Source organism: Falco punctatus (assembly GCF_963210335.1).
Source record: "Falco punctatus genome assembly, chromosome: 16".
Classification (NCBI taxonomy): Eukaryota; Metazoa; Chordata; class Aves; order Falconiformes; family Falconidae; genus Falco; species Falco punctatus.
In genome coordinates, this window is record NC_137596.1 from 3,622,551 (window position 1) to 3,644,765 (window position 22,215).

A 22,215-nucleotide genomic window follows, 5' to 3' on the forward strand; every position below is an offset into this window, starting at 1 on the left:
ACTCCAGGGACTTCACAGGACAGGGTCTAACACCTGTGCCCATCTAAAACATTTGTACGCTTCCACTTTGCCTAAGAAAATTCCACCTGCATAGCCGAAAAGGATAATATGTCCCAACTGCCAACAGCCTGCCTTCTTGTTCCGTTATGCATTTGCCAAATTCAAGGTTGCCTAATGGTTTCCCATCAGTAATTTAGAGGTTTCCACATCACACCTTTGCTAGGCAACCTAGCTATAAACTAGTAACCCTTGGGAATACTACGGCTATCATCTCAATAACCTCATTATGGGTAATCATACTTCTAGATCCCAAAAGCAACAGTTCAGAGGTGTACTAGGGTGGGAAAGGCTGATTTCCTCCAGGTGAAGAACTCCCGGGCGCATCCAGCCATGATCTACTCATGAATGAATCCCTGCAGATGTGACCAGGTGTCAGGATGATCACCTGTATTCTTGTGCTCAGGGTACTACAGAAAAAAAAAATCTCACAGTAAAGAAACCTCCCACAGCTTTAGGGCCTCGTTTTTAAAAGCTTCCAAAGCTGAAAGAAGTGGCAGACGCTGCAGAAAAAATGACCTTTTCAGAAATACATATATATACACACAAAAGAAATCCTATTTCTAGCTTTGGAGTGAGTATATCACTTATCTCCAGTGCCTATCAGCTTAATGTCGTTTCAGGTGGCATCTTTCAGCAGGGTGCATAAACAAAGATTTTTACATTGATCTCACTGTTTTAATCCTGCTTCCCCACAAAATTCAGACAAATGGAAGAAAAAAGGCAACAGGGATAGAGCACGCGTGCATGTCTGTAAGCACAGCAGCCTGCTGCGGGGAGAGGCTGCGAGCACACTGCTCTGAAAGCCCTGCAGCTTTGGTCAGTCAGATGGTCAGTAACATAAGGGAAACGTAATATTGAGCACAGGTATCAATTTATGCCACAGTTGATGACAAGCTGAGAACAACCGTTTTGTAGGGTTGTATGAGAAATATTATATAGAGGCTCTTTCACAGCTTCATTTCTCGTAACAGACACAGAGCACTCTTCAGGACCTTACAAGGAAAAGATACTCCTTTCCTTTAAAATAACATTACTACCTCAGAGAAATGTTAGAAAATCCATATACAGCAATATCACTTGCCTCAAATACCGTGTTTCCTCCCTAGAACTCAGAAGTGTTCTCCAAAGAAAGTCAGTATCATTAACTGCATTTTCCAAACTGGAGCAGAGAAAGAAAAAACGGGCATGTGCGAAGGTTACCCAGCAGGCCAGCCGCGCGGTGGGAATAGGAGGCTGAAGCAGTGAGAAAAACAGTGTATCTAATATGATCAAATTCTAAAAATACAGAACATGAGTCGGGGGGGAATACAAAATATAGCAGTCCTTGAGGACTACCCAGGCAGCTGTCTTATTATCTAACTCCGGTCAAGTCTGTCCACCTAGTGTTGCATCTCACTCAGCCTGGTTCTCAAAATCCACAACGCTGGATTTCGTAACTACTACGAGGTTTCAAGATCCACCAGAAGTGCCCAGGCAAACCAGGTCTCCAATACAAAATCATCTGCCTTTCTGCTAAACCACAAACAAGAAACAAGCAGTTTTAAGAAGTAGGTGAAAGTACAAATAGTACATGTATAGATGATAAAAATAGTATCAAAAAAAGGACTAAAGCTACTGAGTGCCCAGAATAAGCTGGCAATGGCAGAAATATTGAAAGTGGAGTTTCTGCCCTACCTTATATTTAACAGTATAAGAAGTCATTCAACCTCCCTACATTTAGAAAGACCTTTAGTTTACTTCTGTTAAGAAAAAGCTCTGCAAACAAAGCACTTATATAAATTAATAATAAGCACTTCAAAATATATTGCGGATAAAAGGGAAGCAGCGGAGCAGGGACTTGTATACGTTCATCTAACTGTGAACGCATAAATCGCCTTTTCCCAAAGTACAAAAACATGTACAACAGCAAAGTTCAGGAGACAAATGAATGAGTGTCACCGGTCTGTCAACTGTAGCGGAGTCTCCCAAGCTCTCCATAGTGTCGCTAGTCTCAGCATTTGCTCACCTGGCAGAACGTGAAATTCATGTAAAGTGACAAAGCCTCGCACCCCGTGGGGTCTCCAGCCGCCTGCCACAGGAAGCAATGGAGAGGAGAAAACAGCACAGCTACATCCAACTTCTCCCAGCCCCTGGCAGCCTCCCTTCCCCACAGGCTGACAAAGCAAGCAACAACAAAACCTGAAGTCTGCAACTTAACTGCTAACGAAAAATTAAATGTATTATGCCACTAGGAGAAACTCACATACCATGAAAGGAGCGTGCTCTGGGCAAAGGCTAAACCAGAGGCTGCTAAAAATGCAAAATGAAGGAAAAGAGCAAGGAAAAAAAATCTCGGGTTTTAAATGATCAAGAAAAATGATCAAGAATATAGTAGATGCACTGGCTAAACAGAGAATAGACAGTAACAGTGCTGAACACTGTTCTGTAAATATTTACATCTTGTAAATAGTACCTTCAGACTGGACATAAGGCAGAGGTTGAAAGTGAAAATCTGATTCACTCAACACAGCAAACATGAGCAAGTGAGGTTTTTCTACCCATCTACAATGCATTCAGAGGACCACGAGGTCAAAATGCTGTAAGCACAAATCCAAGCCGCTACAGATACAGGTGCAGTAGCTTTACATGCAGCCCTGTGCTCCATCATACCAAATCGTCGTGCAGCAAATCTTAGACGTGAATTTTCTTGTTTATCATCCTCTAAATCTCTTTTTTTATAGCCACCTGGACTGTTCAGTTTTTATATTGCCGGCGTAGAGCTGCACAAGAGGACATGTTCTAAAAAGTGAATTAATAGCACAGTGAGAGGAACATTATGCGTATGCGCAGGCTGCAGTATAGAGCTGAATACTGAACAACATCCATGAGCGCAACAGCCTGGATGAGAACAAGGAAAGTATCGAGCCAGAACAGACGAACCTTTCCTTCACTGTAAATCAACAATGCAAAAAAACCGAACAAAAAACAATGACAAATGAGCTATGCCAGCTAACTTGTGTTACAGGTGGAGAGACTGAATTACACTCGCATTCCTGAAACACACCTTGAGGTTACAGACAGCACAGTGGCAGGCAGTGATTTACACAAGGCTCCCGGCTGCAGGGTGTTAAGCAGCACCGTGCGCCGAGGCTGGGAGCACGCACCGCTGGCTGAATAACGCTGATTAGAACAGGCAGCGCTCTCAAACAGGCGGCACCAGCATGAACTGCTGGCCAAGGCGGAGAGAAGGAAAAAATATCCGCATAGGAGAAAAAACATTCTTAGGAAGTGACAATTGCAAAAAGTCAAAATTAACTGCGGATAAGCAAGGTGGCAAGCAGAGTAATAATCACAGAAAATACCAGCAGACAAAAATGCTGGTCAAGCCTATGCCTTGGTTTGGGTTTTTTGGCTTGAAAAAGAAGTGTGGAGCAAAATATTACCATTGTATTACATGGGATTTGATGATGTTTTTAGAAGAGTAAAACATAGTACTTAGCTTTGTTCCTCTGTTCAAAATTAAAATAAATGCCTGGCTTGTAGGGAGTTTATTACCTACACATCTTCTGAACATCATATAAAGAACAGTTAATCCAAAACCTGCTTCACATGACCCAGCTAGATATTAATGGTGCTTTAAACCTCCAATAATCCGCTGGGATGAGTACCCCTCAGCCCCATACATCAGATGAACCTGACTGTCCTGCAGTACAGCTAAATCTAGTCCACCTCTCATGCTGCTGCTGCTGCGCTGCTGGCAGTCCAGGAGCAGAGAACATATGGCTTTCCCAGGCTCAAGCCCTGCTGCATGATCCACTGAGAGGGAAAAACTGTCAGCGGTGCCACATCACAGTAAGTAATCTTCGCCATGCTGCTGGAATGCCCGTCCCTCTAGAGCATCACTGCCATCCTGGAAAACACTAACCTTCCCCCTACCCAAGGTCTGTTGCAGAAGGCAATTTCCTCTTCAGTTTAGTATGCTAATGAGGCAATTTAGAAAAATCTGAACATAACAAGCAAGATACAGCTTCCAGACTCGCCTACACTGAAACAAGGCAGGTCAAGCTTCTGTGAGGCAAGGTAAAAAAAATCAGATTGCCCTATTTGGCTGTTAATAAAGTAACATCTGACCTTCCAAACTCAGCAAATGCTAGAGGGAGTTGGTAAAGTGGAACTGCAGGTACTTTACTCACTTATTTAAAAAGAAAATAAACATATCAAGGTAATACAGTTGTCTGTGGCCCACTGCCCTCTTGTAGTGGCTTCTGTACGCATGAGAACAGCACCTTTGCAGTTGCTTTTCTGCAGTTCTGCTCCCTCTTGGATGGTAGGTTAGCTTTCAGGCTGAGGTTTTATTTCTGTAGACTTAGCAAGCATTTTGCTAAAAATATTATTCTTCCACAATGCTGCATGCTTCAAAGAGCATGTTTTTACAAGAAGTTCCCTTCATGCTCAAGAATCTTGCTGAAAAAGAGGTTAATGCAGACTGAAAATCGTTGTGACATTATGGACCTTCTAATTGGTTACTAGACCTGCTTTGGGGCACATATTAATAGGGCAGAAGCGTTATGCATGCTCCTTCTCTCTCTCCTTGACAAACTGCCAGAGGAAGGAAAGTATTTTGGTCTCATTGAAAGTACTATGCAATCCACTTACAAATCTGAAACTCGGGGAGCATAAATCAATGCGTAACTAGAATATATGAGCAGATTGCTCCGAAGCGAAAATAATGCATACAGAAAACACAACAAGGTGTTTTACCATAGCGCTGAGAGTCTCCTCCCAGTCTGGCCTCTCTCTGGGATGGATGCTTCTCTGAAGCTCTGGCACAAAGTCATCTTCTTCTGTATGCACAGAGGACTTCATCATTCTGGAAAAGAGGACAGAGAGGTTTGATACTCAATGGCAATTTCTCGGTACTTCCACGTACTGTCTGCTATGGTGCTCAGTTATGTGGCCCATACAACAATATAAATGCAGAAATCTTACAGACTTGTTTCTCATACTTCGTCACACAAGCGGGACAGGAGTGTAAACCTTGTGGAGAGAAACCTGCACTCCCTAACCAATGAATGGATAATTTTGTTTAATCACCATGCAACTGCAAGTCTTAAAACAGAAAAATGCAGAGGAGCAATTTTCAGTCCATTTCAGAAAAATTGCTTCTATCGCCTAGGCAAACAACATTAGCCTTATAAGAAGAAATGCACACATTTGTTTCCTCAGTTGTCACTGCATGTTTTGCCTAGAACTGAGACAGTGGTTTCTGTATTTTAGCCTGAATTCACATCCGCAGGCCTGAACCACCAGCTCTCATTGTTCTTACTAATCCTGTCTGAAGGGTGAGCACCTCCAACCACCCAACTCTGCGGGGATGCTCTCAAATCAGTCTCATTTTATCAAGGTAAACCTTTCTTCAGATAAGGAGCCATCTTTCCAACACCCTGTGAGAACATTGCAAGCTTGCAGAGAGATCAGAAGCTCAAAATCAAAATTTTAAAAGTATTAATAAAAGCTTCTCAGTCTATCCTTATGACAACTCTGCTGCTACAGCCAGGGAGCTGTTCCATACCGCACCTGCAGGCCACATCAGCGTGTCTTTGTGGAGATTAGGGTGAGGAACTGAATTACCAAAGGCCAGTTGAAATCGTCTTATCCGTTCTGGTTTCATTATATATGAGATTCGGGCAGGCTTTTATTTCATTAATAGATCACCATTTATCTATTTAGGATTACGATTTTGATAATCGACAGTGCATACACGTGAACCGAAAAGCAGGGCTGGTTTCGCTGAATGTTGGCTATGCTGATTTATGTCCCGTTCGATTAAAACAACTTGGTGAAAGCAGTTTAAGGAAACTCCTTTACTTCAGATCCAAGATTTGAAGTTCTGAAATCTCTGCATGCGGTTTGATGCGACAACATTAAGTGGCTGGGCCAAAGCATTTAACTCTCTTCTGTACTCTACATGAGGGTTAAGAATGAAGTACTTAACACTCACAGCAATAGCATGGCTAGGTTGCAAAATTATATCCCATATAATTTTATACCTAGCTTTGTGATCACATTTCTGCTCTAATAAAAAAAACACATCCCAGAGAATATGGGCCTGAAAACCAGAAGTCGCAGTGCCTCAGGCTAACGCTGCTAACTGGTTTCACGTGCCATTCGCATCGCAAACATCCCCAATCGAAAGTAGGCTGTCCCTAATGAGGCAAGAGAAAGTACACCTACACGGTGGAAGCTGTATGTATCAGGGAAAAAAATCTGCATGAAAATACCATGACGTAGAACACAGAGGTGCAATGCCGGCTCAGATGGGAGACTCACACCTTTCCAACATATTGTAATTCAAAATAATTTGATTTTTGTAAACCTGGAAATTTGATGCTAAAAGTGGCAGCTCTTTCATTTCTCCTTCTTTGCATATCAAGAGAAAGAAGATTTGGCCTATTTCTCACAACCCCAGCTCCACCACATGATAAGTTTGCCACTTATTTTAACTGAAAATAAATGCTGAAAGTCGCTGGTTGCTGAGAAAATCAGATCATGCAACTCAAAAAAAAAAAAAAGAGAAAAAACTAAATATAATAACAATAATAACAACAACAATGATGAGAACACTAACAATAACAACAACAATCTGTATTTTTTTAAATCAACCTCATGATTTTGAAAAAGGCTCAGTAAGGCTTGCCTCAGAATTTCTAGATGTTTGGGTTTGGCAATACTGCAGTTGTACAAAAAGATTCTAAACAAATCACCCCACAGCAGCTTTACTCAGTGCCATCAGACAGCATCCAGTCCAATACCACTGGGTGATGGAACAAAATGATGTGTAACATGATCGAGGATCCACCTTTCTACACCATGGTTAAAACAAACAGCTTTTCAAAATGCATGCTTTCTCCGTTTAAAGACTTTAAAATAATGAGATTGAATTTACAGCTTTGCCAGCGCTTTGGGTTACAAATTAATTTATTCCACAACTTCTCAAGCTTATGGCAACTGCTCCTGGATTTGTCATCAGAAATTTGGCTTCCTTTTGAGAAGGAAATACTCTGTGTGTCTCTAATGTTGCCAGTAACACAGGGCTGCCCAAGGACACAGCTCCTGCTGCCATCAGGTGACGTTCCCAAGATTTGACTAAGTCTCTTCAAAACTACTGACTTGCGTTCACACAAAGTCCCTGAGAAGCCATTTAGGTTCAGCGCAAGGCGGGCACTACTTTCTAGAAAGTTTGCCACAGAGAACCTACAAGACAGGAGAGGGCAGAGATCGGTAATGAAGATTATAAAATGGATGTACGCAAACACGCTGTATGTATTACACAAACTCTGCTCAGCCTGGTTATAGTGACATTATTTCAGTTACCCCTGGGAAGACGCTTCAAATATCAATGTTCTTTCCAACACAATTATGAACACTTGATAACCATCTGTGAACCCTTATGAATCTTTAATAGTAACTATTTAATTCCATGCCATCTGAGACAAGAGACCAAGGAAGGCTGAAGATGCTACAGGTAATAGGAGTCCCTTATATGTTAAGTTTAGTGGCTTTTTCCTCCCTATCCCTGATGGAGAGGAAGGAAAATAACTTTTGTGAATTAGCAGCAATGAAATACGGGCCAGAAAGGGGAAAGCAGAGGAAGAAAAGCAGCTACTCAAGATACTCCCCTTTTTACACAATTTGAACAGACTTTACTGTGTCCTCAAGGATGACACAGAGAATGAAACTGAAGCTCAAGGTCCCTGGAAAGCCGTCACGAAAAGACTCCGAGGACAGGCATCCTTCTGCAACAACACTTCCAAGCATTATTTCTTCGCACACCCTCGACTTCTGGACTTTCTGCAGGAACTCAGCCGTTCACTTTCAAAGACGCAGTCCTGTATTTTGTTGGGAGCCCCATTATAAGCCCCTAGATGAGAAACCGATGATGGTGTAAACTGGGAAAGAGCCAGTCTGCTTGCAGTCACTGAGAGGATCATCAAAGATGTCCCCTGGGCATGTAAAACCTTCGAGCCACACAGCTGGGGGAAGGAGCTTTCCTAGCAGTCAGACATGGTGATTTTTCCTGGCCTCACCCCAAGACAAGCTTGAAATATTACACATAGGTATAATCATATGCACGCATCTTTATATGCATGTGCATTATGCATGTTTGTCATTATTTTAATTTATAGGGCAAATAAATACAACAACATACATACGTCTGATTCACCACGCATGTCATGCCGTAACAGGACTGATTACCTGGTTTCTGCCATTCATTCTTTTTCACAGGAGGGGAAAATACCTACAGTCCCACTAGCATTTATAGAAAACACTGACACGTACATTTTGTAAACATTAACAGCCAAACAAATTAAAGAAGCTGTTGTGTTCTAGAAAGCCTACGTTTGGCTATTTCATGGGAGTTGTAAATGATTGGAAATCCACTACAGAATTTAATGCTAGCCATATAAGAACAGAAATTCAATTTTATTTAAAATGCCATTTCTTCAACTGCTTAGCAGCTCTGAATGTCCTTCAAATGAAATCTGACACCATTATATTAATAAAAGTTCTGGCTGTATAGAGGCCATTAAGCAATCTCTCTTCAGATGAATGAATCCTTCTTCATTGTAAATTGAGAACCAAATGTACTGGAACAAATGTTTACAGGACGTTTCACAAAAGCCACAGCCCACATTCACACCCAGTCTGTAAAGTTCTCCGGTAGGTCAAGTTGATGAATTTCAAGTCGATGAACTTTAAGTCAGAGCGTGTACATTTGTACCTGATACAGTTGTATCAAGGAAACATCCAATGCCCTTTTCCACCTTCTCAAATCCATCTTGCTGGTCCCACAATTTGTGGTATTTCCGTATCTGCTTATCAGGAATTAAAACACTTCGGTGCTGTTCTCCTGACCAGGCTCCCCTGTGGTCCCACGTTCTCGAGCATCAAGTCCTACCTGCACACGCTCAGGAGTATATACTGCAATGCCTCGCAAGGCAGAAGTACATAATACTCCTAGAATACGTAAGTACAGGTGCTTTATATGATAAGTAAACTAATATTAAGCTTGATATCCGTAAACTCTAGAGTTACTGTTTGTTTATAATATTGTAAATATTAAATACAACTTCCACTAGGTAATAACTTTCCCTATGGGTTTGAAGGAGTCTCACATCCACAAACCTGATGTGCTTCCACACTTCTGTTTGCACAAGAGAGAAAGAATCGTAAAAAGCAGGTTTATGGAAAGAGCTCCTTAAAACTGGGGAAGAGACAGAACAGAAACTTGTAAAACACTGTGGGATTCCCACCAGAATGTTTGTTCCCCTTACTTAGGTTCTCTGGCATGTCCCACGTCCCAGTGGTAGACCACAGCGGTACGAGTAACAGAATTGTCACGGACTTTGATGTAATCTGGATGCTGATGACACGGCAATTAATAGCTCTCCTCTGGGAGAACACGAGGGTGCTGACAAATTACTTCCAGAGGTGCCTGATGGTCTGAAAGCCACGTGCCAGCATGGAAGCATGAAGCATTTTGAATGTCAGACTCCTCATATCAGATAGTTAATTGTCTCCTTGACAGATACTCATTTTGGACTGGCTATATATTTTTAAAATTAAATGCCAAGTGTGATCTTTAGGTTGTGCTCCCCCATGGGGACATCAGGCATTTCAGCTTCCCTTGCTGCTTCTCCCACAGATCACTTTTCCTTCTGACCTCAATTTAAGAGGTGAGAGCCGATGATAACTGATTTATTAGTTTATTTATTATTTATATGACACTGTTGTCATGCCTGGAGATTTCTCAGCCAATGTAAAAGCACAGCTCTGCCCTATACAATCAACGATTCAACAGGATTTAGGGCTCCACAGAAACTGGTGTTTCCTGAGATATAAACATTACCCAAAAAGCCAAGTTTAAGTAAGGCCTGTGCTGACACAAATCTTTACTGAAAACCAACAGGCTTCAAACAGCGTCTGATGATAACTGGTATTTACGTCGCTCAAATAATTTGCACAGAAGGCCAAAATAACACAGCCTTTACCAGGGCACTGAAGAAGGAACTACAGATCACTCTTTGCATCGCTCGCAAATGCAATGTGCAGGGAACTGTACATCCACTCGGCTCATCCTCCTAGCAACCGTGTTTGTCTTCAGCAAGCGCCCTTCCCTTTGCCACTGCTAACAGATACTGCTCGAGACAGAGGAGAGCAGCAGAGACAGCAGAGAGCGATCAAAAGAGAACTGCGACGCAGTACTGCAAGTCCACGAGTCACAAACAGTGCTGCGGGGCACACACCACCACAAAAACGGACAAGATATTTTGAGACAAATGAGAATTGGGTTTACTTTAGGCTTCAGGACTTCACTACAGGTGAGCCACAGCTGCAGAAAACTCAAACTGATGCCGAGCGTATTAACCCTTCAGGGTATAGCGTATCAGCCTGGATGTATTCCAGTCTCTCCTGTCTCTCCGATGTAACCAGCAGAGAGTTTCCAGGATTCAATCCCACGACTCTCAATCAGAGCATGGAAAGCTAAGCCAAGGGTGATTTGACAGAGAGACACCTTGAAAACTCTGCTTTAGATGGTTTAAAAATAACATGATCAAGATGAGGATCACAATGCTACAAAGGAAAAAAAATATGTAAAGAACTGTGGATGTCACCATACAATATATGACAGCGGAATAAGACGGCTCTTCACATCATACAGGTAGCCCCTTACCACCACAAGGGAAGATAGAAAAACTTGGAAACAGGAGCAGAAATTTGACCCAAAGCTTATAAACACTTGGGAAAGAAGTTGGAATGAAGTGGGAAATATTGACACATCTTCATTTCTGATCCCAAACTTGTGTCACACACACACCACAGGGGGGAATAAATAAATAAATAAATAGGGGGGGGTGGGGGTGGGGGTGGGTGGGAAATGTCATGAGAGAGACTGGAAAAAACCTAAATGCACATACCCTCCTCCAACCCAATTTTCCAAGTAAACTCTGTGTCCATGAAATTAAAACTAATATGGTGGAAAGGAAGAAAATAATCATGCAATATGGAAAGCAGAGATAGCTCAAGAGCCCCAGGAAAAATGAAACAAGAGATGGGAATTGAAGGCTGCCAGTGCTGACCTGAAAGGATTTCATTCCCATGTTTTAAATCAGCTTTGTCAACACCTTACTGATTACGTTATGTCCATCTGTATTATATAAAACAAGATTTCTGAAGTCTGTCTCAAGGATCACACAATGTGAAGATAGAAAAGACCTACAAGGTCAGCTTAAAGCATAGCTCATAAATAAACAAATGGTAAATGGATTGTATTTAATTCTTGACCACAAAATTAAAACCTGGCATAACTAAATGGTTTACTGTGATTGATTCTACAAAGTTGAAAGCTGTAATTGCTACTTTTGATGGAAGTTCATAGTCAGGGAGCCAAAATTCAATCGTTTGGGAAGCCACTGCACAAGAAAAATTAATAAGAGTAGGCTACAACAAGAGAGTATTTTTTAAAAAGCATTTGAATGAAATATCATTCAAATATCAGTACGCACAAACCAACGTAAATTTCTCCAGATTCCTCTATGCACTACCTGTGCTAATAAGGATGTACTTACTACCTAGTTTTCAAAGTTTAGATCAGTGGTTCTCAGCTTGTGGTCCATGGATCTGTGAGGGTCTGAGAACTACAGGTATGTGTGAGCAGAAGTTGAAAAAGTTTGTTGCTGCTATGCAGCTATTTAGCAAATAGGCACCTTTCAAGGAACGTCATGATTCATGGGCAAATCTGGACATGTGCCCAAATAAAGGAGGCTGGAAATCACCAAGCTATGGGAACAGCGCTCTTAACAGGATCATCACTATTACAAAGACAGATTAATTCCACTTTACGGATTGTGATTGTTTTCAAAAATGAATCATGTAACTTACAGCTACAAAGACAGTTTTAAAATACTTTACAGTATCAGCTTTTCCAATTTCCTAATTCCAAATCCAGTCTGGTAAAACCATACCTGTGTTGGGAAGCACATTAGAGACCACCAATTTATTATGACACAAAGGAATTGTGTGATCCCCATTACTAATTGTGATTCAACTCTAGAAGGCAATTTACAAGATCACAAAAAACCAGTTAGCGCCTATTTTTAGTTCTGGGGTTCCTATTCCTACAAAATATTTTTTGAAGATAAAAATCACTTTCCCACTTGATGTGCATCACCACCTGTTAAATTAGATTCTCAGCTGTTTCTCAGGAGAGAAATCTTTTCCTCTGAGAAAGAGAAAAACCTCTCCTTTTTTTTTCGGGATTAACCTTTCATTTAAGAATATATGACATTAAAAATATTTTTTAAATGAAAGATAGCAAGTTTTAAATAAAGATCTTTTTAAAATCAGCAGTATCACTTGATTAATTTTTTAAAATGTCAGAATGGACATGTTCGTCCTCCCACTGTTAATATACATCTATAGAGGGAAGCAGAGAAGGCCCATAGTACTGCAGAGATTAATTAACATATTGATTTCTTGCCTCATTCCAACTCTCTGGACATGCTTTAATACAAGCTCCAGTACTGTCAGACAGTTAAGCTATCTTTGCTCAAGGGTATAACTGAGCTTTCAGACTTCAAAATAGACATCTTGTTTATTAATTTGCAAGAATATTTAAGCCACGTTTTCTGGGCTGCCAGACCACCTGGAATTTAAAACCTGTGGGCAAATGGGCAAGTCTGGGTGACAGTTGTCATTTTAGCAAAAAGATATCGTCAGGTACAACAGGCAGCCTTTCTAGTCTTGGTTATAGTCTTCCCCCCCCCCCCCCCCAACTGACTTCTCGGTATCCCTGACACAGCACATGCTGTGCATCACACACATCTTCTAACCCTCAGCTGCAAAAGCAAAAACCCCCAGGCTCATGGGCGAATATTCTAGTGCTTGAGGGCACTGCCTGGTTCTCACCAAGACCTCAGCTGTAGTTGGGCTGGCTGTCACCGGCTGTCACGGTGACCTACTCTCTTCAGCCAGCCATGGTAGTTCTACCACCAGGACCTTGGCACCACTGGTCAGGTTGCAGGTACCTTCAAGACGTCAAATGGCTCACCACTCCAGAGATGCTCTTCACATCCATTAAGGGGTAAGGAGGGATGCTGGGTGTCCTGGTTCTGGCTGGGATAGAGTTAATTTTCTTCCTAGTAGCTGGGACACTGGGATAGGAGAAGCCAACAGCATACTATAAAGCCAAAAACTGTTATTGTTTCCTTTCCTCAAAACACAGTTCTGTAGGTATGCTGCAAGGTCAACCCCAAACCACCTTCGGTAAATCTTCTCTAAATCTGAAAGCAACAAATGGCAATTGGGGGTGAACAGACCCACCTTCTTTTTATTCTGCTCTTCTGCCATAGTTTAGTAGCTCCGTTTATTGCTTCTTGTCTCACCCGGCTGTGTTTTATGTCTCAACTCAGTAATACCGATCTCAAAGTACATAAGTAAATAAATAAAGAGATATGTACTTCATGCTCTGGAAGGGACTGGAACATGTACCTAAAAGCTTTGTTGAACTGCGCTGTAATAATTTGCATTCAGGTTTTACATAACTGGAATTTCTTTAAACACTTTATGAAAAGAGTAAGTTCTTGGAATGTTCAGCTTTTACAAGCTCTGAGACATGTTCTTAGTTATTAAAGAGGTTTATAAAAATAATCACTGAATCCTCATGCTTTTGCATACATATATTACTGAACAAACCTGCTCTTTTATTTGGCAACACATAAAAGATGTTGTTTTAGTAGGTGCTCGGCATTTTCTTTCAGAAGAACACAGTGGCAGTCAATAAAATAAAATCCTCAGGAACAGGTTTTTCTTATCACTTTTGCCCAGTATTAGAAAAAGAATTAAGAAATCACTGAACAATCAGAATCACTGAGCCTTGACTTGGATTTCTCTTGTTTGATTCAGGAATAAATATAAAAGTATTAAAGAAAATTTCCTCTAGGGAAAAAGGGTACTAACCTTTCATTTACAGTTAATAGATCAATAAAAGCAGCTCTAAAGTTTCAACACGGAAGGGAGATGGGAAAGGATGGCAGGATGGCTGCTCCTGCCCTGCCTGCTCCCCAGAGAAGTCTTTGTGTTTCTCCTCCTCCCACTGGCCATGGTCTGAATGGTCTACGCTCCAACCCTGGCACGATGGGGCTCAGATGCCACCACTCCTTATCCAGAGGACAGCAAGACAGGAACCATCTCACCACGCTCTTGGTCAAAACCTGTTCCCTGCACTTCTTTGGCAATCTCCCGTATTTTGTCTGTCTTGTTTATTAAGATTATGCTTTCTTCCGGGCCAGCCCTTCACCTCATGTCTTCCCCGCTGCCCAGCAAAAGCAGTTCCGATCTTAACTGGAGGCTTCAAATATTACCATAACAGAAAGCAGTAATAAACCCCATCTGTTTGCAGCTAATCCAAATGCAGCAAAGATCAAAGCACACTCCAAAATTGTAATGACCTAAACCTAGATCTAAGGACACTCATCTGGGCTGATCTCCTGTTTGTTTGCAGTTCAGTGCCAATGTGAAGCCATGGTAAATCTAATCTTTTCTCATAGAAGCACATTCTGGAAAAATGATGCTTTCAGCACATGGAATGATCAAGTGCAATCAACTAATCAGTTACAATTAGCTTTGCATGCTATTAAGTGACAACTGTTCATAACATGAAACAACATGTAAAACTTGTCCAGTCAGCTAGCTTCTTAGTACGGAAATTCTTCCCCTAAATAAAACATTTCTATAGAGCTGCTCACCTACCTAGAGCTACTCGTTCTGTCTACCCAGGACACTGCAAAAATGATGCTCTATGTACTGTTTGCACTGCATGGTGATGGGGCACCCTGTGGAAGAAGCCAGGGGAAAAAAAAAAAAACACATCCAAAGTGGAGTTGCTAGTGAATACTCACAAGGAAAAGAATGGAAATTAAGTCTGGGATGACAGAACCTGATTAGCTGAACAAATAATAGAAGATAAGTATAAGCAAATAAATAAAGAGTAGCTCCAGCTGTCACTGTTCTGCCTTAAATTACTAGTCTTAAATGACTAGTAGCTCTAGCACCATAGCACTACAGCATTCCTCCTATCTGTGCTACTATCACTCAATTGCAATTATATCAACAGCAAATACGTGGTTACTCAGTCCTTTCTATGTCTAGAAATCACTACTAACATGTTTCACTATTATTATTCCTACTGGATTGCTCTTGACCAGCTAAATGGAATTAAATGGAGGCCTGTGACTACAGGAAGGCATCAGGGACAGATTGAACCAGATGGGGGTCATATGGGCATAATATGTGCAAAGCCACACTGTAATTATTTCTCGACAGCAGAGAGATGTGTATCACAAACAAACGGGTCATCCCGAGGCTAACACAATACTGGAAAAGCAAAGCACTAGCCAGGATAAATCTGCCCAGGCCACCCATCTGCTACTCGTGTTTCTGATGCACGAGAGAAGGAAATGGAAGTGGCAGCAGTGCAATAAGTAAGATACAGGGGTGACAAGTGGAAGCGGTACCTGAAAGCTGTACACAGACCAGAAGACAAAGGTGCTACAGGGGTCAAAATGTCTCGCAGCGGTTGAGAGTACATTTCCATTCTTACCTTGTGCAGAACCAGCACCAGCACTATAAACAGACCCACGCAGTCTTTAACAAACAAAAAAACCATGTACTCTGCCCTTTTGGAATAATCTGCAACTGCTAAATATCTTTTTCAGCGAATAATAAAAACCCCCAATATAGGGAGAAAAAAATTATTGATCTCCCTTGCCTCGAGTTCTCAAGGATACAGCTGCAACCACTACTGTCCCATCATTTTTACCTTCAACACCCATTCATTTTTGGTATAAAAGCATTTGAGCTGGCACGCATGTCTGCTGTGAATGGAAACCCTGCTGCCAGGTTTCCTGCTGCCACAGAGATAAATAGAAAAAGAACAATTAGCCAAGGCTTCAGTCTAATTTAGACTTATTTTTCTTTTTGGATAAGAGACTGAGAGATGGCACATCATAAAACAAAGACATTAACTCTAAAAGCTACTCAGAGGAGCACAATACTGAAATGCCACGTGTAACCTTTATTATAAGACTTCCGATAATAAGCGCTATTGTCTAGTGACCCCAATTATGCTAAATGCTGTACTTGAGTATGCCAGAGGACTACCAAATGTCAAGGCAAGGACTATCTACATTAAACCAGACAAGAGGTGAGCAAAGAGAGTATTTCCATCCATTTTCCAAAAACCCATGGTAACTGACAGCTCAAGGAACTTGTCCAGTATTGCAGGGGAAGACTGAGCCTAAAAAATAGGAAATAACATCAGTTTTACAGTTCCCAACCACCGAGACCATTCACCATAGCACAGCTTTTACCCTAAGGCACATAAAGACCAAACACCTTATCAGGACCTGGGGGGAAAAAAACCCAGGATGAGGGAGAACAGCAGCCTCCTGTGCAGACTAGACCACGCACACTGCCCTCACCCAATCCCCACCACAAAATGCTGTAGCCTGGCGAAAAGAACAAGTTACTGACAGATCATTAGGGTGCTCTCTCAGAGGATGCAGTTGCACAGGCTCAGGACAGCGTTTGAAGTCTCCTGTTTCCCAATCTGTGGCTCTGACCACTAAGGTTTTATGCAATACCTCCTCCTCTCCTACCCCCGTCACCTTCTGAACTTCTTTCAAAAGAGAGTGAGGGAGTGAAAGCAATAAGCTAAGTACAGACTTACTAGGAGCACCAAACACAGACGTACTGGGCTGCAGGGATCAGTATTATGGAAGTGCTTAGGCAGCACAGCTTCAAGACAGCACTTTTATCCAGCGACGAGGTTTCCGGAACATTCTAAGCAGCCATGCAAGGGCTCTGCTATTTCCGAAAGGGGTGGCTCCCCATCTCGCCCCAGCCATCTGATGACATATCTTCCCCGTGCCAGCCCATCTCTACAGATAGTGGCCTGGAGGAAAAATAAATAAATTTTAAGAAGGACTAGCTTTCCGCTGGATCAGCAGCGAAGCACACGGCTACGAGAGCTCCTGTGGGCCTTATGAAAGCGAGAGGGGCAGGAATGCCTTGTTCAGCCACAGCATCATTTCAGTTCACCTGCACCTGCGTGTAGCTTCACAAAGCAGGGATGAGCAAGATCCTAACACACCCCCCAGAGACCTTCTCCTGCCTTTGGCCACCTCCCATCCTGTAGAGCCCCATGTGGGCTTTTGCAGGCCCCATCCTGATGCCTACGTGTGTCTCTTCACAGCGAGTGAAGAGAAATGGACATTTACCTTTGCAAATGCTGGAGCTGAGGACCTGAGGTTGTAAGGATGCTGCAATGCTTCATCATGCAACATCACTCAAATCCTTTGGGAATGCCAAAGCTCAGGAAAAGGAATAGTTTTGTTGGTTATTATTTCTAATTAATTGGGAGGGAAGCGTATGAAAAAAACACTTGGGGGGGGCAGGGAAGGTCAAGCTTATGTTTATGTTTTTTCATTTGAAAAGCAAACTATGAGCAACAAAGTATAAGGATTAAAGAAAATAACCTGTGACTGAGACCAAGGACATTTTAAAACTGAAAAAAATGCCAGCCAGGAATAGTCACCCTTTTAAAACACAACATATTAATTGCACTGCTTCACAATTCTGTGGGTTTAAGTAATTTGATTTTACATCAGGCAGGCCAAGAAAGTCCCTGAAACACCAACCCAATTTTAAAAGCAGAAAGAGGGGGGTACAAAGAAAGAGGGAAAAAAAGTGAACTACATATTCACAGAAAAGCCAAGATCAAAAAGATTTTCAAAGAACAACAAAAAGAGGACTCTCTCTAATGCATTGTAGAGGATGAGAAATAGGAAACATGTTTAATTGCCTAAGCAGAGGCCAGCAGTGGAATATATGAAAAAGGAAAAGGAAACAAGGTTTTCTGTCCCCTCAGTTACAAGATAATACACCTGCATTTGACGGCTGCCTCTGTGTAAGGAAAATGAGTAATTTTCAAATGTTAACATTAGCACAGCAATAACAGCTTACTGAGCACAGGACAAATTCTGCCATTCATACATGCCTCACTCACCCTGATCACAGAGAGATACCATGGGACCATCTGACAGGGTTCCGCTCTGCAGAAGTGCTTGAAATAAGTGTGGTTATATTAAATGTAGGAGGAAAGAAGAGAGGTACGTGACAAACAGATTTAAGACTCCAGGAAGCAAGCCACACAAAAGACTGTTGAGTTGTGCAATGACTCAGCAGGAAAAAAAAAAAAGAAAAATAAAAAAAAGAAGAAGAAGAAAAAATACAGCAGCAGATAGGAAAGTCTTTTCTGTAAGAAATGAGCTACTTTAAAAAAATAAGTAAAATAAAGAGAAACAAGAAGAGTTCCCAGCCTGGAATTTTGCCTAGCCCCATAAGCTCTGTGCACAAAGTTGTTTCTGCTCATCAGCCATTCTTTACTGGACTTTGCAGCACACCTGAGCAAGCAGAGAAGCAGGAAACTGAGCTGGCTTTAACCCCTGCTTCACCGCGACCTCTGCCTAGGTAGGCTGGTAACCGGCTTTTCTCGGTGAGCCACATGACAGGAAGATAAAGCCAGGACAGAAGTCAGACAAGCACACGGCAGAAAGAAAATGCTAGCCTGGGGAATCCAGCACGAACTCAGAGAGGAGGAGGAGTGTGGCAAAGCAGGAGAGCCACCCCCTTCTGCTCCTGGCCTGTCGAGCCAAGGAGCGTGGTCAGGATGTAGAGATGACATGATATTTCTGCACCTCCGTTCTTGTTCTGAGAAACTAGCATGAAATCTAAGCTCCCATTTTACTTGCATAACTTCACAGGACAGCTCTCCCGTGTCTGTTGAGGCTCAACAGCTCTCCCTGAAATGGTAAGATTAAATGTAATCTGTTAAACATAGATAACGTAGTCCAACCAGATGGATGAGGCAAGTCAAGCTGTGCACATTTCACTGCTCAGTTTGAACACATTCTCACACTCATTCTCTCCTTTGCAAACCTTTATGCAAATAGCTTTTCAAGAACATTTAATCCTCTACCCTCCTAAATTACCACTGAAGCACTACTGTCCCTCCAGTCTGGAACCTAGCTGCAGGAGAAACGCCAAGGCATTCAGGTAGCTGTCTGGCTTGAACCACGTGGTGAAGTTCAGTGACATTTAAGCAGATGCTTACGTGAGTTACAAGGCTGGGGGAAAAAAAAAAAATGTCTCAGGTAACCATAATTCCTTTCCATCATTCTTCACTGGCAAATCAAATCACTTGAAAAATACCATGCCTTATCGCTTCCTCTCCTCTGCCTTCAAAATCGCTCCTGGCGTGGTTCCACCAGTATAAATTCTACACGGTATCTCCGCGACCATTTTGCTTATGCATCAGAGTAATAAAAGATGAGAGGATGCCAACACCTTCTCTGTGCAAACAGAATATATCTGTACAACTATGCTGGCTAAAGCAGGGAACTATGAAGTTGGAGGGGAGAAAAGGTCAGAAAAATCTCACTAGGGCAGCAGAGCAGGTCACAGTGCTTCGAGTGATTTTCTAAAATGCTTTCCTTTGCCATCGCACCACTCTTCACGGCTAACAGAAGACACGATCCAGTTCCACTATTGAGAAAATTAAACCCTGCAAAGCAAGGAAGGCTGGGGCTTTTCGGCTAGCACGTGAAAACACGTGGATTTGTATATATATGCGGGTTTGTATAGCTGGATGGCTGGCTGGCAATAAGGGGTCAAGATGGACCTTGGACTGTCGTGTCAAAATAAGTTGCAGTTAAACCCAGGAAGTCAAAGTGAGGAGAATCCCAACATCTGCAGCATCACCCTGACACCTGCATCAACATTCACCACTCACCAGCGCCTTGGGCTGAATTCCTATAATTCAAGGGGTTAGGAGGGAAAGTTAATAAACAAGGACAATCCTACTGAAAATTACAGCCAGCCACTAAATCCAGCTTTCAATCTTGTTTCAAAAGACCAACAGGAACAAAATAAAATTTTACCCTGAAGTAGTTTTTATACTTGAGCTGCACTCTTTGCAATTAAGTCAAAATATGCCTGTAAAATAGCTATTTTTGCTGTATGGGTAAAAATGGTGTAAATAATGCACAAGATAACTCCACACTGGCTGAGTCAGTGAAGCCTGATATAAAACCCAAGAGTCCTGGCTGCCTTCTCTCCCTCATAATAGCCTTCTCTTCACAAAACACAGCCGTGGACAACACACTTTTTTAACTCCATCCTGACAACCTGTTTGCACACACGCACAGAAGAACAATATTTCTCCTTACCAGGCTCTCTCCACACAACCACGTCCACTGGGGGGATGATGTTAGAGGGAAGAGATAACTGGTAGACATCTGCCTCGCAGGTAACACAGCATAGAGTGTGTTAATTGGGTTTGGGGTTTGGTTTTTTTTTTCAGTATGACTAAGGTAACATTTCATTCCAGTTCATATTGCATCACATCAGAAGCTGGAATATTTCACTGCAACCTGTAATTGTCCTGACTCATGCTGTCAGTACTAAAATGCCCTCTTGGGAAAATAAATAAATAGAGAAATAAAGCCTTAATGATTTGGTGAAGTACCTACCGGTGAAAGCACACTGTCCGATTAGTTTTAAGACATTAAAAAGGGTTGCAGGTGCAATATGCTAACCTAAAGGGACAGGTGATGAACAGATTTATAGCTTTTTTCAGTTTGACAGAAAAAAAAAAAGAAAGCGTGGCTCAGCTTTTGAAAGCATCTCAAGCACCCAAAGGGTAGTCTGGAAAATGAAAGCATTTCCATTACGTTGGCACTTGTGCAGAAAGGCAGGATAATGAAGTGACCGGGCTATTAGCCTTCCTAAAGAAATGAGATATTGTCGAAACCAGTGCACATTAATTTCAGTGCCCAGGAAAATGGCAGTAAACAGTACTCTTCGAGCTTCCTCCCCCTTCTCAGTAATCATGACTTTAGAACTGACACCTGCAAAAGACTTTTTAGTGCATAAGGAATCACTCGGCAAAAGAGAAGGCTGTGTGAGAACAGGTTAAAAAACTCAAAAAGCTAAGAATATGGAGAACAAAGGAATAAAATTCTAAGATCTAATACGACTTCCAGGGAACAGACCAGCCTGTCAGCACTTCCAAAAGGCTCCAGTTGAGGATCGGGCATATGGAGCAGCCGAACTGCTAACAAATGTCCCAGCGAGCTAGTCCCCCGCTCCTCACATCTCCTCCTCACCACTACAACGCTCAGAAAAGAAAGTTCATCTTGTCATCAGGCCAGGGAAAAAAACCCCAGTGCAACAGGAACGAGACCGGAGCCATCACTAAATCTCCTCGCCAAAGCAGAAAAACACACCTGGAGGGAGAGAGGGAAAGATGAAGGGTCTGAAATAGAAAAAAACGGAGGACGAAACAGCACTGAACTACCAGCCTGACGGAAAAGCTGAGGCCCCGTAGGAGCACGGTTTCAGGGCCTGCTTACCAAGCGGGTATGGAGGCTTCAGAAACCCGAAGTACTTAACACAACATCAGGGATTGCCTTACCCCAGCCGAGCCGTGCGTGCGAGCTGGGGCCGTGGCTCGCTGGGGGCGACATGCACCAGCCCAGCCTGCGCTGGTGGCCCAGCCTGCACCTGGCACCTCCTAAGGCCAAAGACCTGGCTCACCCCCAGGCCCAAGCGACCCCCCCACTTCTGTGTCACATTTTCATGGCATCTTTGGCAACGAGCGGGCATGATCTGAACTGCAAGGAAACCGGAATTTGGCTTCAGAGCCGCGTTTTTAAGCAGAACGTGGATTTCCTGTCACCATTTTTTGTGCTTTAGAAATCTTTCTGTCTGATACAGGAGCGGGATCGGAAGGTTCATTTCCAAGCCAGGCTCCTCTCCCTCCTCTCAGGCAGGAGGAGGCTGGTGGCTTCCCGAAGGGTTATGACATGGCTATCTGCATCTCCCCCAGCTCTGGTGTCATCCCCAGCCCGACGCTCCCAGGCAGGTCACAGCGCGCGACACTATTCCATGTGACAGCCCAAGCCGGGCTCCTTCCCTCCTCTTCTTCCTTCTCAGAGACAAGTGAGTTCACTGAAATGCTTTTTGTAAACTTTGTTCAGAATTTATTTATTTTTT

General features: G+C 42.5%; 1 protein-coding gene across 6 annotated transcripts in view; it reads right to left on the reverse strand.

The window, feature by feature from the left end:
* Nucleotides 1-22,215, reverse strand: part of ARHGAP32 (Rho GTPase activating protein 32) — a 259,498-nt gene that overhangs the window by 152,534 nt on the left and 84,749 nt on the right. For all 6 annotated transcript variants that reach the window (XM_080366610.1, XM_080366612.1, XM_080366613.1 and 3 more), the window contains one exon: nt 4,801-4,909. In XM_080366610.1, the coding sequence (XP_080222736.1) occupies nt 4,801-4,908 (108 nt within the window). In that variant the 5' untranslated portion in view covers nt 4,909. The remainder of the gene's footprint in view (nt 1-4,800; nt 4,910-22,215) is intronic.